We start from the raw sequence: 16,464 nt of genomic DNA, 5'->3' as shown, positions 1-16,464 counted from the left end.
TAAGAGAAACAAAATATAACAATATTAATAATATTTTTATGTTTTTCTAAAATTGAGGGGGCTGCAGGTCCAACCCTACTTCTCCATACAAATACCACACTGTATTTACCATGTCATTACGAATGAAAATATGACTACCAAAAAACAAACGAACTTAATCGCTTTTCATAGAGTTCTGCATACTACTTTTGCAGAAGTACGTGAATAACGGATCAAACAGACTTGGTTCATTAGGCATTTCAAGGTTGACAATTTGATGCAATGTCGTTCAAAGCTCGGGGTGTAAATAACGTAAATATAATATTATTCCACAAAACGTTACCACGGTGCCAATCGCTGCAAGACCAGGAACCTTAATGACCAAGTCCAAGACTTCATGTGGCTTAGTCTATACTCTAATTGACACAAAGACCAAGACTCAGCAACATGCATGGAAGATTTTCTATGTACACAATAAAAAATTTCAAATAACGCGTGACCAATTCCAAAACCATGGCTTTAGTTAGCAAATAACTGTAGTTAGCAATTTAAGGGCAATCTTACGCACGTATAATAGTCCATTACATATGGTTTATTTATGCCTTAGACTTCTTCAATCATTGCACAAATGGGTCTTTTTCCACTTTTGTCGTGTTTCTCTATCAATGATCCAGGGGAAAACAGACTACTCGGGACAACAACCTTCAACATCCTGGAAGAACTTTGCACCCACTTTTCACTTGAAGAGATAAAGTCAGCAGTGAGAAACATCAAGAAACCTTCGGTGATTGGAGAAGATTCATTCGGGGTTGTGTACAAAGGTTATCTGAAAAAAGGTGCTACCACTGTTGCAATTAAGTGGTTCAGGAAGGGTTCTCTTTCTGGTCTCTCAGAGTCTCAGTTGAAGAACGAGGTTCTCTTCCTTTGTCAGCTCCACCACCCCAACATCATGCCTTTAATTGGATTTTGCATTGAAAGAGACCACCCCCATCTGATTCTTGTCCATGAATACATGCTTAACGGTGCCCTCAGTGATCACCTTCATCCTAAAAGCAATCACAAAGTTGATCCACTACCGTGGAAAAGGAGGCTTCAAATTTGCATTGGTGTTGCACGTGGATTGCACTATCTACACACAGGAGGCAAGTGTTCTGTCATACACAATTTTTTCAAAACATGTTACATCCTTTTGGACCAAATCTGGGAGCCTAAAATTTCAGGCTTGTTGTTGTCCAAAAGGGGAAGTATTGATGTCGCAAATTCATCTCTTGTTGCTAGAAACCATGACACTTTCGCATATTGTGATCCTGAGTATTTGGCAACCGGCATCTTGACTGTGAAATCAAACGTGTTTTCATTTGGGGTGGTTCTATTGGAAGTGGTGAGTGCAAAGCAGGGGAAAGATTTGTTTTTGGAACGTAATCGACTTATGAATGATGAACCGAAATATTCGCTGGAGTTGCAAACAGAAAAAATAGTTGATCCGTTTATTAAGTCCAGAATTGCTCCAGATTGTTGGAAAGCGTTCGTTGACATTACTGAGAGGTGTTTGCATAAGCAGGGAATGGAACGACCAAACATGGGCGAAGTGGAGATGCAACTTGAGCTTGCGCTTCAATTGCAGGAGGAAGCAGAAACCTAGATTGACTGCAATGTTGATTTTGAGCAAACTGTTTTAATACAAAGATGAACGATCCTAATATGATGTTAATGGAAGTCCTAATTAACGTTTATGAATATATTGACTTATGTATTAATCTGAGTTATATATAATTTGGAAGTAGATGAATCTAGAATTATTTGAAGATCAATAATAGACATGTAAAAATTTAGAAGTGTTTTATATTCAGAAAAGTATAAAAAATATCAAGATGTGGGTTTTAATATTCAAAAAGATCTTAAAATTAAGTCTAGAGTTCTCTAACTCTATCTATATATCTCATGTACTTGGCATTTAGGATTAAGAAAAGTTTGAGTTTCATTTTAGAAAACACTTTTCTTGCGTGGTATCAGAGCCCTATAATCACTAATAGAAGAATCGGCCTAATTCATCCCTACGTTTTCTCAGTTAAAACACCAGATAAAGGTAGTTAGCAAAAGGCAGCATTTGTAACGTTGTTTTTTGGGATAATATTTTACTGGTAACTTGTGGTCATTATAATATGTCATACTCTTGTTATACACAATTATATTTAACTCTTATATGCTACCTACCGGTGAGCTTGTCCTCAATTATTTTGAAATCAATTTATCTAGGCTACAAAACTATGTTGCTCAAAGTCACTGATGATTACACAAGAAGTGAAATGTTTATTTATGATTTAGATTGTAACTCTGCTTTTATTTCTCATGTGACTAACCTTCTGAGTGAGGTCATTGTCAATCACGTTGTATGTTGATGAATCTTAGCATCTCCAACGCCAGTGTGATGAGTTTCTTAATATCAAGAAACGGGTTTTTGAAGAAATTGTGTATTAGAGATAATCTATGTGGAAGGAATCATTCCTTTAAAATAAAATGAGTTCCTTATATAAGAAATGAGTTCTTAACATTAAAAAACTATTATCCAACATCAGTCACCTTCAACAATTCACTCATGTACAAAAAAGAGGAAAAATAATTGCAAAAAGAAGAAAAATGAACGGATATAGAAAAATACAAAGGGGGAAAGGAATATTAAACAAATATGAAAAAATCCCATGTCGTCATCAGCGACAGTGGTGGCTCATTGACTGACAATGGTTCTGCAAGCGAGCGGCGATGGTGGCTCGAAGGGCAGTCGAGGTCACGCAAGAGAGTGACATTGGTGGCTCAACAGGTGACGGTGAAGGGTGGTTACGAAATGAAAAAGAAGAAAAATGAGGAAAAACAAGAAGAAGAAGGAAAATGAGGAAGAAGAAGTCATTGAGAAAAATAAAGGAGGGTGATTTTTTTGTTTTTAAAAGAAAAAATGAAGTTGGAAGGGTGGGAAGGGGAAGGAAGATTCTGGAGTTGTACGGGAAAGGGGGAAAGGCAAGTGTGGGGAAGGGGAAGGTTCTCATTGGAAAAGAAGAGGGGTGGAGAAGTGGGAAAGACAACATGGAAAAGGGGAAGGTTATAGAGTGAAAAATTCAAGTGGAGTAGTTGAAAAAAAATGAAAAATAGTGACAATAAAAAGTGTAGAATTAGAGTAAAATAAAAAATTAAATTAATTATTTTATTATAATAATAATTAAGTTATAATAAAAAAATTATTAAATGTGTCGATTTTTTTATGATTATTATGGTTTCTTGTGATTTTTTGGGTTAGAGTAAAAATTTGTATGAGTTTTTTATAAATGATATGGTATGGTGAGATCACAAAAAGATAATTAAGAAATCCAAAACTTGGGTTGGAGATGCTCTTACGAGTTGAAGAAAGAAATAGAATAATCAATTCTCGCAAACCAAATTCAATTGATGTGAATTTCTTTCTCACGAGTTAAAGAAAGAAGTAGAATAATCTCTGTAGGTCGTCAATCTGAATCCATTGATTCACAAAACCCTGAGTATTGCTGCAAAAGCATTGGTGAATTTTTGGAGTGAGAGTGAGGCAAAGAGACAGAGAGAGAAACCCCAACAGATTTTATTATCCTATGCCTTTGCTCCACACTAGTTCTTCCATATTCATAAGTTTTAAAACTAATATCAAATACATATTACTACAACATCATTCAGTTCATAACATGAAACTAATAATTAAATAAATCAACACATAATTGTCTAAGGATAGATCTCAATAAGAGACAAATACCCGGTCAAGGGAGATATTTTGTAGTCTTGGAGCCCTGCTTCCATGAAGAGTTTGTTCCATTCTTCTTCATTTCTCTCTTTTCCATTGAATGCACATGCCATGCTTACATCCCAAAGGAGCTTTAGTTCAGTAATTTTTTGCTCATCTTGTTTTTCGTTAATGACCATATCTATGACAATTATTTTTCCTCTTTTGCCATTATTTGAAGAAATAGCTTCTTTACAATTCTCTAATATCTTTCTGCAATCTTTATCAGCCCAATCATGAAGAATCCACTACAAGAATAACAGATAGAACAAGTTTAGAATGGTGTCCATAACTTTATGTGAGAAGTGAACTATATATATGGTATGAGATAAACAAATTTATAAAACTTAAGATGAGTTGGTTGGTTAAGGGAGAAGAAAAGAGGAGAAAAGTCGCGGGTTCGATCTTCTCAACTATCAAAAATTAACATTCTAGCAAACCAACGTATGCCAATAAAAAAAAAAAGTTAATTAACAAGTCCTCTGGATCATTGTTTACATATACATACCTTAAGCAGAACAGCATCAGCCTTAGGAATAGTTTTGAACATGTCCCCAGCAACATATGTCAAATTGTTGTTTCCTGACAAGTTCTCCACAACCCGAGGACGGTCAAGAACAACGCATTTCAAGTCAGGAAATGCCTCACAGATCATCTTGGCAGTGGCTCCAGTTCCACCACCAACGTCCACAATGGATTCCAGTCCCTCAAACACCAACTTGCAATCTCTCAATGCCAAGTTACTCACTTGAGAATCTCTAGTCATTGCCTCATTGAATAACTCATTGTATGAAGGGTTTTTGTTAAGAAAATCCCACAAACTACAGCCTAAGGAGATATCAAACACTGAGAGATCTTCCTCATAAACCCACTTCTTCATTTGATGGAATGAAGCTGAGAGAGTTGGGTCAAGCACTTTCTCAACCATTGGAGTTAAACAAAGCTCACTGCTTTTGACAAGTAGCTCTGAAGCAGCAGTGAGAGCATAAGATTCTTTTTCAAGATGGATTCTTAGTCTTTCAAAGAATCCATGGTGTGCAAGGTAGCGCATGAGACTTTGCACGTGACCAACTCTAGCTGGTGGAACATTCAGAATTGACACCAACTCAGAAAGAGTAATGGGTTGGCCATGCTTGTGGATTATGTCTGGTATGCCAAGCTCAATAATCGATTTGAGACACATGGAATCTAGGAAGGCAAACATGCATCTGTATAAGATAGCTTGTCCTTGGAAGATCTCAGTTGCTTTTCGGCCATTGCTTGAAGCCATAGTTGCTTGTAAATTTTTGTTGTGTTTTGTGTTGTTTCAGAATTTGCTGCTGCCCTTTATAAAAAAGTTTCACTAACACCCTAAACTGGCCACTTAGGAATTCTAATACTACTATAAATCTACCATATACATATGACTATTTATAACGTTCCTAAATACAACGTATAACGTTCCTAAATACAACGACTATTTATAATTGAAGACATATATACGAAAAATAATTAAATAAAAACAGTAGCATACATAGGCACATTAAATTCATTAGAATTACCATATACATATGAAATAAATAATAGCATTTAAAATCCCATTAATACATTGGAGTGGTGCGGACAATGGCGAAGCTTGAAAACAATACTTGGAGGAGTCAAAATAATTAAAAGTCTAGTGTATTAATTAAATATAATAGTCTTGATAATAATGTATTTTAAGTATTTAGTTATATTATTCAAATTACATTTTTTTTCATAAAGTTTGGGGGGCACGCCTCCCTCTGCCATAACTATGCTATGCTCCGCCCCCCGGCGGACATTAGAGTGATTGCAAATTTAATAGGAGGCAACTAATTTTATATATAAAGATTCTCTACAAAGCACAGCACAGCAAAAGAAGTGCCAATTAATGTAGATCATCAAATAGAGTACGTATGTAAAAACTGAGAAGAAGAACATGTCGGTGCTTCCCTCGAAAAACAATAACATGTCCCTTCCCACACATATTGCACGATCACCAGTGCATCATACCCATGACATGTGTGGCACTAACCTAGCAACTCCACAATACAAATTGTCCACTTGGTGATTCATTTGGAAAACTTGTTATTTTGTTAGAAGTTATATTACAAATTAGAAGTTTAAGTAATGTAATAATTAAAATAAATAATTTAATATTAAAGGATAAACTTGAATAAAATAAATACTGAAATGTTACAAGAGTCTAAATATATAATTTTATAAAAATGTTTAAGATAAAAATAGAGTAAGTAATAATAAGTTGGTCAAACACTTCTAAGTTAAGATAAAAATAGAGTAAGTAATAATAAGTGTGGCACTAACCTAACAACTCCACAATACAAATTGTCCACTTGGTGATTCAAAGAAAGTTATTAAGGCCACTTGGATGTACGTGCTTTGTTAGCCACGGGTCGGGAGACAAAACTGATTGGAGTACTATTATTGATGTACTAGTGTTTTTGGGAGGGGCCTATGTACTTTTACGTACTTTTTTCCAAGACGGTGTATTATTTGCTTAACAATTATATTAATACATTCCATTTATCTACTCTTCCCAACAAATGAATAAGAATTACTAGCTAGTAATACATAATTTCTGTTAATGCTATTTTGTTGAACACTTTTAGTAATACTGATCTAGGAGGGATCATACAAATGTGTAAGAATAATTTTATCTCTTTTCAAATTTTAATTTGGATTAAGTTTTATTAGGAGACAAGTGAATTGTTTTGTTCGTGTTTTAATCAGGAAGACACAATTTTATGACGGTTACCAGATATTTGAGCATATATATATATATATATATATATATATATGAGATTGGATAACATGAGATCTCATGTTATCTCACAGGTGAACCCCAAAATCAGAAGCCTATAATACTTACCTCCCTACAAGAAACTGTGCTGCAAAATCAAGAGCCTTCAACCAAAATTAATTAATTGTAATGTAAATCTTACAATTGAACCAATTATGCGTCATTTTCAATCTATTATTCACGTTTAGAAGCACACACAAATTGAGGGTATAATAGTATTTTTTATTTTATTCAATTTTTCCTCTCATTTCATTCAAATCAAACAACTTTACTACTTAGTTTTCACTCAATTTCTCTTGAAGCCAGCAACTCAACATTCAATTTTATTTCCACTCTATTTTTATTTTTCTAATCATTTTTATTTTATTTTTATCTACTCTATTTTTTCCTCACAACCAAACAAAGCACAGGTTAGTTACATGAAACGAAAAATTTACTATAAGAAAAATTATTCACTTAAATATGTTTTTTATTTCTCAATTTATAATCAATTTTTTTGTCCTCTAAACTTAAAAAAAAAAATTAGTCTCTCCAAATTAGAAATGTCTACTTTAGGCAATATTAAGTAAAACTATTTTATAAGCTAGCAGTGTATAAGTTATAAACTAGAGCTGAACAATTAAAAGTTACTTAAAAACTTATAGGTAATGATTAAAGTGTTTGATAAAATAACTAATAAATTAATTGATAAATATTAAATGACGTAAAAAGATACATATTTAATATTTTTAATATTTAAATTTATTTCTTATAATTTATCGTCTTAAAAAATAGAATAATAATTTTCTTAATTTGATTACTTTACTCGTATTATTTAAAATCAAAATTTTCATTTTTTTAAGAATTAAATCATTTATCAAAATTATACTGTTTAAAATTATTTTTTTAGCATTTAAATACTTTCCTCTGAAACAAGCATTTAAATACTTTATTAATAATATTATTTTAAAAAAATTATGAAGTTGATATGATTAAGTAAATAATTGTAAAGTTAATAGATTCAAAAGATTTCTAATATTAAAAAATATTATAATGATAACAATTGTCTAATTAACTATCATATAAATATAAAAAAAATTGTTAAATTAGATAAGAGGATTTTTCTAGACAAAAAATAACATTTTTAAATTTAATATAAAGATAAAATAGGATTTTGAATAAAATAATAAGAATAAAATAGAAAACAATGGAAAAACTAATAACTTTTATTTTTCATACTTCAAATATCTTATAAAAATAAACTAAGTTATTCAAAATTCTTACCAAACTTAAAGATCCTCAGAAGTCTTTAGGGAACAACACGCAGTTCAAAAGTCCAAGATATCACTCCCCCCGCGAGAATGATAAAGATAATAATGAAAACATTATTATATGTCTATCATATCCACGATTCACTATATATTCATCCATAGAAGATCAGGTAATCTTTATTATTTCCTTAAATAAGAGGGGTTTTCTCACTAAATATGAGTTACAAGCTAGTTTCGCATTACACTCGGAAAATCTATTCTAAAAACAATCTTGCAAATATAAAAGCATATTAAATAAGTGTATCTGAATCCATCAAGACACAATGCAAAGTACGAACATAGAGGCCCACCAAATGGATGGGATATGCTTCTGGAAGTTAAGGGTTTACATGGAACCTTAGCTTCTGGAAGCACGAGAGGAGAGGATATTGCTTCACTGCAAAAGTACAAAAAATTGTAAGCAGAAATTATTGTGTAAACAACTCATAACAAATAACTTATTCCTTTTTCATTGAATAATAGAAAACAATACTCTAAAAGTTCAAAGAGCATAATCAATAATCATTGGAGAACAGCAGTGCCCTACTTATTATTTGTTTGTCAGTAATGAGATCATCCAACTACATAAAAGACAGACGAACATACATAACAGAAATCTAATAAGAAAGAAATTTGAGAAAGAAAGTCACTTCAACATGAAATTTAATCTTTTCAACTTACATCCTTAGTTCAAAAATACAATAGATGGCACATGTTGGACTTTGTGGTAATCCTCCCCAGCAGTTCCAAGCCTGGTCTTGAATGATTTAGGCATCCATCTGATTTCTAGCTCCCGAAGAGTAGTGATAAATTTTAGTCCATCAGGAACCGTCCTTAAATTGTTGCAATCAGATATGCTCAATCGGTAAAGATTGGGCATGGCTTGATCCTCTATTGTCCACTGATGTAAATTAGGCAAGCCGCGAAGTACTAAAACCTTCAGTTGAGGAAAACCATTTGGTGAGCATGCCATTTTCTTTCCAACAAACATATCCCACCCATTTAGAAACTTCAAGTTAGGAAGCTTCTCTAATGTTACCATTGGGTCTTCCACAAGTCTACAGCCCCATAAAGTCAACTTTGAAAGCTGTGGAGGAAACAGTGAGGCTGCTGGCAGCCTTTCCATCCGCCCTTCGACCTGCAATTTTCGGAGGAAAGGACAGCCCAGCACCAATTTTTCAACATCTACTACATTTTCAGGGAAGGAAAGCATGTCAGTCCTTAAAGACAAGGATAGAAGGCAATCCAACCTTTTATTAGGGGGACTGAAACTTTCACTAAATTTTTGAAAATGTCTAGGGTCATTCAGTACTAACTTTCTGAGTTTTTTCAGCTTCAATAGATCTTTTACATCACATTTGCTGGCAGGAAAATTTACTAATGTCTGTAAATTGGTCAAATTTTCTAGTTGCAGGTTGTTAGTAACATTCCCACACCAATTTGGAAGATATAGATGCCTCAACCGTTTCAACTTACATATTACATTTGGAATTTCCACGGTTGAATCCCAGCTCACTTTATTGACAGTTTGCAAATTTAGGAATTGCAAATTCTCCAAATTTCCCAAGGAAGATGGCAGTATTTGTATGCGAGTCCTTTTCAGACTCAGAAACTTCAACCATAAAAGATTTCCCACTTCTTTAGGCAATGACTGTCCCTTCAGCCCCTTAATTCCTTCAAGATCTAGAACTCTAAGTAATTTGAACTCGACAAAAACACCTTTCACTAGGTCCCAATTTTCCATCCTACACTTCTTGTCGTGAAAAAATACAAGGGACCTGAGGTGTTCATTCACTTGCTTGTCCTGTGGAATCAATTGATCAACACGTTGATCCAAGAAGACAGCAAGCCTACGAACTTCATCAATTCGTCTTGCATCTGATAAATTAGATGAAGAAGCAACATCAATGGTACTATTTTGTTGTGATCCATTAATAATGTAAAGAAAATTTTCTTTTCTGGCCTTTGACAAACACAGATCACGCATTAAATCATGGAGCCTACAGGTTTTAATCCTACCAGTAGACCCCATCTGACCAACTTGAACCATGCAGCGGCTAATTAAGTTACCTAGGTAGCGTTCTGCAACATCCTCCATTGTCTCATCCCGTTCAGTCTCATATTGAGATGAAACAACACCTTCTGCTACCCATAGCTGAATTAGTTTAGTTCTTGGTATCTCAGAGTCTTCAGGGAATTGACTTAAATAGAGAAAACATGGTTTCAGTTGACAAGGCAAGTCCTGGTAACTTAAATCCAAGACTTCCTCTACTTTTCGCTTTTCACGTACCTCTCCTCCTATTGTAGCCCAGTCACTAACTCTCTCCTTTGTAGCCAAAAGCCCTCCAAGAACAATGATAGTCAAAGGCAGACCAGCACACTTTGCAACCATTTCTCTGCCTAATCTTATAAACTCATCAGAAACCGTGGATTCTGCATAAGTCATATGCTAATTATCACATTAACACAAAATGGTACCATAAACAAGCATACAGAAATTCTTTCATATAGATATATGAAGAAAAACAAGACGAGAAGTTTTTACACATTTCCATGTTTCCATACAATATATGCAGAAGCTTATACAGATACAACTTTGAATTGAACAATAACTATTACTCAGTAAATTAGAAAATAATTTAAAATATATAAATAAAATAAAAATAGTTTTAAATTAAATAGAATTTAAAATAAATTAAATCATCTATCTGCACTACGTGGGGGTGATATCTAATTTCATATGCAAGCAGGGCAACCTTATGTTTTCTCAACACTAATTCCCTTTGTTTTTCAGATTACAACATATGGCTTTAACATGGTTTTTCTTGTTAAATATATATATTGTAGAGAGCTGTATTGTGTAGACAGCTGTGTAGGTAAAAGGCTGTTTTGAGTGTGTGTGTGAGGTTGAGTGTGTATTAAGTTTTATGTGTTGTCATGTTGAGTGTGAGGGAAGCTGAGTATCTAATCCTTATCCAAAGGCAGCTTATCTCCTCTCTCTCTTTCTGTTTTATATATAAATATACAAGCAGTGGCTGAGAAATAAAAAAATAAAGATAGCTCAGCACTTCTCTATTGTATTGTGTAATTCAAATTTCTCAGCAATGTAGTCACTTCATTTTCAACATTTCTATTCCTTAGACACCTGAACTATCACTTATTACAGCCAATTAAACTACAAAGCATAAAATCAACTTATGGCCCATTTATTTATGCTTTTTAAAAGAGAAAAAGCACTATATTTACTTAAAAATATATGCTTAAAATAATTTATAAGAAGTATGTGAATTCTTCAAAAGATAAAAGAAAGTGCTTTTCTCACTTTCTTCTGGTGATCACATAACTGATAAATATGAAAGATAAATGAGAGACTTGGGGAATTAGAGATGAAATAATGAAACAAATTATATGGAAATTTCTAGTTAAATAAGTTTGCTCACTGAAGACATTTCTAGGTACCTGGGTTATCTTGTCTTGGAAAAGCTTTTTTCTTAAACAATGCCCAACTGTCCTCTGGATTTAAGCAACTTGGTTCGTGGAGCAAGCCTTCAGGATCTACATGCAATGAAATGTCTTTATTGCGGGATGTAAAAACTATCTTACTCCTTGTATTTCGTGATGGAAAGGCAGGACTTAACATGTCCCATGCCTCATTGCTCCATATGTCATCCAGGATTATCAAACATTTTTTATCTTGCTGAACTTTAAACAACTTCCTTGCCAGTTCATCATCTGTCATATTCTTAATCTCATCCCTTTCCTCTTTGGTAGGAGAAATAAGCTTCAGTAAAATTCCCTCCCAAACATCTCTTTTCTTGCATTTCTGAGATATATATGCCCAAGCAAAACCATCAAAGTTTCGCCTAATAGCATTGTAATGGTAAATGCTTTTGGCAAGTGTAGTTTTACCAAGACCACCCATTCCACAAATATAAACAAATTGACAATGATGATTTTCATTTAATAGCCATTCCACCACTTTGTCTATGTCCTTATCTAAGCCAACAATGAACTCTTCAACTATGTGAGAATAAGACCATCGCAATTGTCTTTGCACCTCAGATACCTCTTCATTGTCTTCTGTTGCAATAAAACCATAGTTTTGTAGGCTTCTTGTGAGGTCATCAATTCGAGAATTTATTGATGTGAGCTCAGTGCCAACTTTGTGAAGATGTTTAGTTTTGGTGAGTGGATTTTTAGTTCCAATACTTATGCCTAATGCAACCTTAATAGCATATATTTCTATCACATCCTCTGCATCATAGGCTAGTTTTCTCACCTCTGAAATATAATTCTTTATAGTATCATTTTTATCCTGCTTTCTCTCAGCATCTCTTAGGAAGCATTGCATCCTCTTTAGTTCATTTTGCATCCTTTTGACTTTGTCACTCACCCCAATTAACAATCTGGCCTCTTCCGTAAGTAGGTCGTGAAGCCTTTCAACTGCAAAGGACACAACAGCCTCAACCATCTTGATTTTTCTGTCTACTTCAAGAACAAAATCATGAGTTAAAACTTCTATCTTCTTCACATATATGCCAAGCATTACATTGAGTCTGATACTTCACTCTTGTAAAAATTAGCCTACTATTTTACAACTAAAATAGATGAATATAATTCCTTTCTATACAGGTGATATATGAAATTATGAATGTGTATCGATTAGTTAAACTTTCACATGATTTTGAAAAACAAATGATTTTGACTCTAATACTTAAACACTTGGCAATCAAATAAACATTTTCCTAATTCTTCCCCCATTTTCCATTTCAAATTGCAAAAGGGGGGGATTAAAAACAAAACTGGGAAAAATTAAAATATTTAAAGTTCAAGTACAAAAACAGGCTAAGATTGGAAAGGATAAACTTAATGTCGAAAAGCAGCAAGAAGAAGAAGAAAACAGGGAAAAGGATCTTGAAAGAAGTTGAACTTTGTATAAAAAGATAAATCTATAGTATATTTCACCGATCCATGTTTCAGAAACCATAAAAATCTAGTTTTTGGTGTACTTTTGTGCCTAGTTACTTCAACTATTACAAGTAAAAATCCCTACACTATCTGAAGCAGAGCGGGGTTGACTTCATATGAAGCATGATTCTAAAGCTAGGAATTTGTTGTAAGTATAAAAGGGAAACTAGATATAGAATCAATTTATAGGAGCATAATTAACTAGATCCAGTTAATAATAAACATATCATGGAACACAGAAAGAGATTAGAAGAAAAAACACCACCTTCAATTCAGTTCAGTACAGAATTTGAAGTCCTTATGGTCAACCTCTTGTTCACCCAAATGTGAGGTTCTGCAACTGAGACACTCTTCTGATGCTCCATTGAAGATATTTTATTACATATATAATATATATAAGAGATGTTAGGAAGACAATAATTGCGTCTGCAAACTGCTTGTGTTTTTTTCCTTAAAAAATATATTTCGATTACAATTTACTTTAAAATAAAATAACTTATAAGAAAAATAGTTAACAGTAAAATTTATATAAAATATTTCAATTTAAAATTAACTTTAGACTTGTAAATAATTTTTTAATATAAAACTAAACATAGAAATATTTATTTAAAATTACATTAATTAATATTTTAATATGGTTTTAGAAGAGTCGACGAGAATCTAAATATAATTAAAGTACAAAAAAAGTATTAAATGAACTGTGTTAGAAAGCATCACACTAACATTCTTTATATAATAATTTAATAAGTAATGGTAATTTTAAAAATATTATTTCGACTTGTCTAATGTTAAGTTAGGTTTTAGTAAATAACTTCAATAAGTACTTATTTAATAAATATTTTATCACATAAGAATTTATGTTGTAAACTTAATCATAAGATTTAGTAAAATAAATTTAAAAAAGGTTATAAAATTATAAACCATTTTTGTTTATAAGATCTGATAAGTTCTTTTTAAACTATGGAGACATGTTCTATGGATGCTATGAGTCACCTTTTGGATACTTGGATTATATGCACTGTGCACACATACTTCCAAAAAAAAAAAAATCATAGTATACCTTCAAAGTTGAGCATAGCTAGCCAAATTACCACTGCTTCCTTTATCTGATGTACAGAATTTATCTCTGATTGAATAAAATCCAGAGTTTTTAATCAGAAAAAAATAATTACGTTCAAAGAAAATAAGCACAAGAAGCAGCATCATTTCACCGAAAACTGTTGCGTGGCATGTTAAATTGTTAATAGCTCAACTCTTTTATTTTTTTTGGAATAAAAGGTTTATGTCCTGTCATATACATAGGCCGTGGCTAAAATAAAATTATCTGAACTCAACACTTGGACAGGATAATTGTGAAGAACCGGATAAGACAAGATACAGAAGCAACAGAATTTTGAAGCATTGTGTCTGCCTTGCCTTCATCTCCAGGTTCTCAACCTATGAAATCTTATGTGGTATTCAATATCGATCTCTATGAACTGATTGTATTTTATTATTTTGGGTGTCTATTTTTCTTTGTTTTTATGTTAGTTTTACATCACATATGCAACATAGAAGATTAGATGGCCCGGTGTCTACTTTAAATTTAGTCTAGTTGTATAAAGCTTGCGTCTGTGTAACAGTGTAAGTCCGTATAGAAATAATCCCCCAAACAAAAGTTTGGTACCAACTAGTGTTTACTTTTAGCCTCGTCCTCTGTTTACTATAGTCCTATTCTATTCTGGATCTATAGCAGTTCAGGAACAATCAACATTTCAGAACATACAATGTTTAATTACTAGCTGGTAATAATCTAGTTCATATAAATTAAAAACTGGATGCTGATTAACAAAGCATGTAAAATTAAATTGCAAAAGACTATACAACAGCTAGTTGATTTTATGCACTAATTTAAGCTCATTTATTTTAACCAAATTTTAATTGCTGTCGTAAAGAAAAAAATGATAAAAAAAACAAATTCAATTTGGTTGCTTCATGAGGGACGACAATAAAGTTCCACATGTAGTAAATAAAGAGAAGTTAAAGTATAATATAAGCATAAAGGAGTTAAATATAATTGACACCTATTCCGTCAAACCACATTCCTTGAACTACAAACTGTAGTGATGAAGTTTGTACATATGAACGGGTAGTCTATAAATTACTCCTAATTTGTAAATTCATCATTATAATCCTCATACATTAGAGTCAAAATTAGATAGCCATATATAAGGAATCTCCCAAAGGAAAGTGCGTTCTATTGTATTTAATTTCGATTCCAAAAGATGAGTATTCGTGTTCATGATCAATTTAATTAAGTTCAGATAAAGCTAGCTATCAAGAAATGAAACTTGAATCTTATTGTGATTGAAAACAAAACAGGCATCTAAAATTGGGATACATGTTCAAAACTTGAATCATATCAAATATTTGAGCTTCTGCTGTTCAAAGCGTATAAGTTCACCAATACCAACAGCTTTAAAGTTCGTATTTCCCACAAAGCCCAATCTTTTCGTTAAAACCCCTTCAGAATTAGACCTAATGCTCTAATCTCTGAGTTCCACTATGATCAACCCAAGCCAAATAAAGTCGTGTTCAAATAGTTTAGCATTTTAGTTAGTCTTAACTCACTTTATCACTAGACACCGTATGCAAACCCAAACCCATATACCTAGTTATATACACATACCTCCTAAAGTGTATGATTTTTTTTTCTTAAAGTAGGGACTTCTAATTTACCTTCAATGAAAATAAGCACAAGAATCACTAGTATTTCACCGCCACACCAAACCAGACTATATAAAGTTGGCCTAAAAAGAATCAAGCCCAATTTGGCCCAGCCTAAAGGCCAAACAGAGTAGACTAAACACTGTTAGGTCCATTTGGTCCGATATTATTTATTATTTTTTCCTTTTAAAATAAGTGTAAATTTAAGCAAACAAATGAATAGGTCAATTTGATCCGGTCAAAAGCTGGACCAGCTCGTTTTCACCATTGTCATGACGAGCCTGGTCAGCATATTTGACAATTCTACCAAAAACTGTTACATGTTAGTAGTTCAACTATTTTTATTTTCCAAATAAAAGATGCAATTTCAGGACACGTAACCTTAAAAGGCTCTGTTGGCAAAATCACCAAATTGGGTCCCTTTTACAAATTAATTATCAAAATGGGTCTATTTCATTTTTATTTACCAAGGGGGTCTATTATTTTACTACAAAGCGCTTACCTGAGGGACGCGTTCCACCAGAACGTGACACGTGGCGTGACTTGACAGGACGATGGGACATGGGTGGAAGTGGTGGCCTGCCAGGCACGACCACTAGTGGTGGCCTGTCAGGCGCGACCACTAGTGATAGCCTGTCAGGCACGTCCACTAGTGGTGGGCCCAGCCACGTCCCTCTTCCCTATAAAACCCATTTCTCTCCATTTCATTTTCAAACAAAAACGTTGAAGTGAACTCAGTTGAAACGTGTTGAAGCGCTTTATACCCGTTTTAGTTTAATCTTGCGTTTTAGTTTTTTGTGTTTTAGTTTAATCTTGCGTTTTAGTTTTTTGTGTTTTAGTTTAATCTTGCGTTTTAGTTTGGCAGGCCACCACTAGTGGTCGTGTCTGACAGGCCACCACTT

At 33.2% G+C, this 16,464-nt stretch overlaps 3 protein-coding genes across 5 annotated transcripts; 1 reads left to right on the top strand and 2 right to left on the bottom strand.

Moving 5' to 3' along the window:
• Positions 1-482: 482 nt before the first annotated feature.
• LOC114395435 (isoflavone 7-O-methyltransferase-like) lies at positions 483-5,163 on the bottom strand. The gene is made up of 3 exons (XM_028357218.1): positions 4,287-5,163; positions 3,752-4,026; positions 483-1,626 (listed from the first exon to the last, which is right to left on the bottom strand). Exons 1-3 carry the CDS (start codon positions 5,046-5,048, stop codon positions 1,515-1,517), a joined length of 1,149 nt encoding a protein of 382 aa, XP_028213019.1. The 5' UTR covers positions 5,049-5,163; the 3' UTR covers positions 483-1,514.
• LOC114397430 (probable serine/threonine-protein kinase PBL7) lies at positions 608-1,457 on the top strand. Its single transcript, XM_028359466.1, has 3 exons — positions 608-1,121; positions 1,200-1,360; positions 1,449-1,457. Exons 1-3 carry the CDS (start codon positions 608-610, stop codon positions 1,455-1,457), a joined length of 684 nt encoding a protein of 227 aa, XP_028215267.1.
• A 2,835-nt stretch (positions 5,164-7,998) lies between the features above and the next one.
• Positions 7,999-13,248, bottom strand: LOC114395515 (putative disease resistance protein At1g50180). Of its 3 annotated transcripts, none has more exons than XM_028357310.1 (4): positions 13,122-13,248; positions 11,348-12,373; positions 8,570-10,321; positions 7,999-8,285 (listed from the first exon to the last, which is right to left on the bottom strand). In XM_028357310.1, exons 2-3 carry the CDS (start codon positions 12,357-12,359, stop codon positions 8,574-8,576), a joined length of 2,760 nt encoding a protein of 919 aa, XP_028213111.1. In that variant the 5' UTR covers positions 12,360-12,373; positions 13,122-13,248; the 3' UTR covers positions 7,999-8,285; positions 8,570-8,573. The 3 variants fall into 3 exon arrangements, with proteins under 3 accessions (XP_028213111.1, XP_028213113.1, XP_028213112.1); XM_028357312.1 differs by having other exon boundaries at positions 11,348-12,369; positions 13,122-13,245; XM_028357311.1 differs by having other exon boundaries at positions 11,348-12,376; positions 13,122-13,237.
• Positions 13,249-16,464: the final 3,216 nt, after the last annotated feature.

Source organism: Glycine soja, chromosome 18 (assembly GCF_004193775.1).
Source record: "Glycine soja cultivar W05 chromosome 18, ASM419377v2, whole genome shotgun sequence".
NCBI classification, from domain to species: Eukaryota; Viridiplantae; Streptophyta; class Magnoliopsida; order Fabales; family Fabaceae; genus Glycine; species Glycine soja.
The sequence above is the reverse complement of the archived record's forward strand: the minus strand, read 5'-3'. Positions and strand labels throughout refer to the sequence as shown.

Excerpts from the sequence above, each read along its gene's own strand:
- LOC114395435 (XM_028357218.1), bottom strand. The coding sequence starts at position 5,048 with ATGGCTTCAAGCAATGGCCGAAAAGCAACTGAGATCTTCCAAGGACAA. Across the intron at positions 4,027-4,286 it reads CTGATGCTGTTCTGCTTAAG|TGGATTCTTCATGATTGGGC; the intron begins GTATGTATATGT and ends TTATTCTTGTAG. Across the intron at positions 1,627-3,751 it reads AAAATATCTCCCTTGACCGG|TCAATCTAGGTTTCTGCTTC; the intron begins GTATTTGTCTCT and ends TCAACATTGCAG.
- LOC114395515 (XM_028357310.1), bottom strand. The coding sequence starts at position 12,359 with ATGGTTGAGGCTGTTGTGTCCTTTGCAGTTGAAAGGCTTCACGACCTA. Across the intron at positions 10,322-11,347 it reads TCCAAGACAAGATAACCCAG|AATCCACGGTTTCTGATGAG; the intron begins GTACCTAGAAAT and ends TGACTTATGCAG.
- LOC114397430 (XM_028359466.1), top strand. The coding sequence starts at position 608 with ATGGGTCTTTTTCCACTTTTGTCGTGTTTCTCTATCAATGATCCAGGG. Across the intron at positions 1,122-1,199 it reads GCACTATCTACACACAGGAG|GCTTGTTGTTGTCCAAAAGG; the intron begins GCAAGTGTTCTG and ends CTAAAATTTCAG.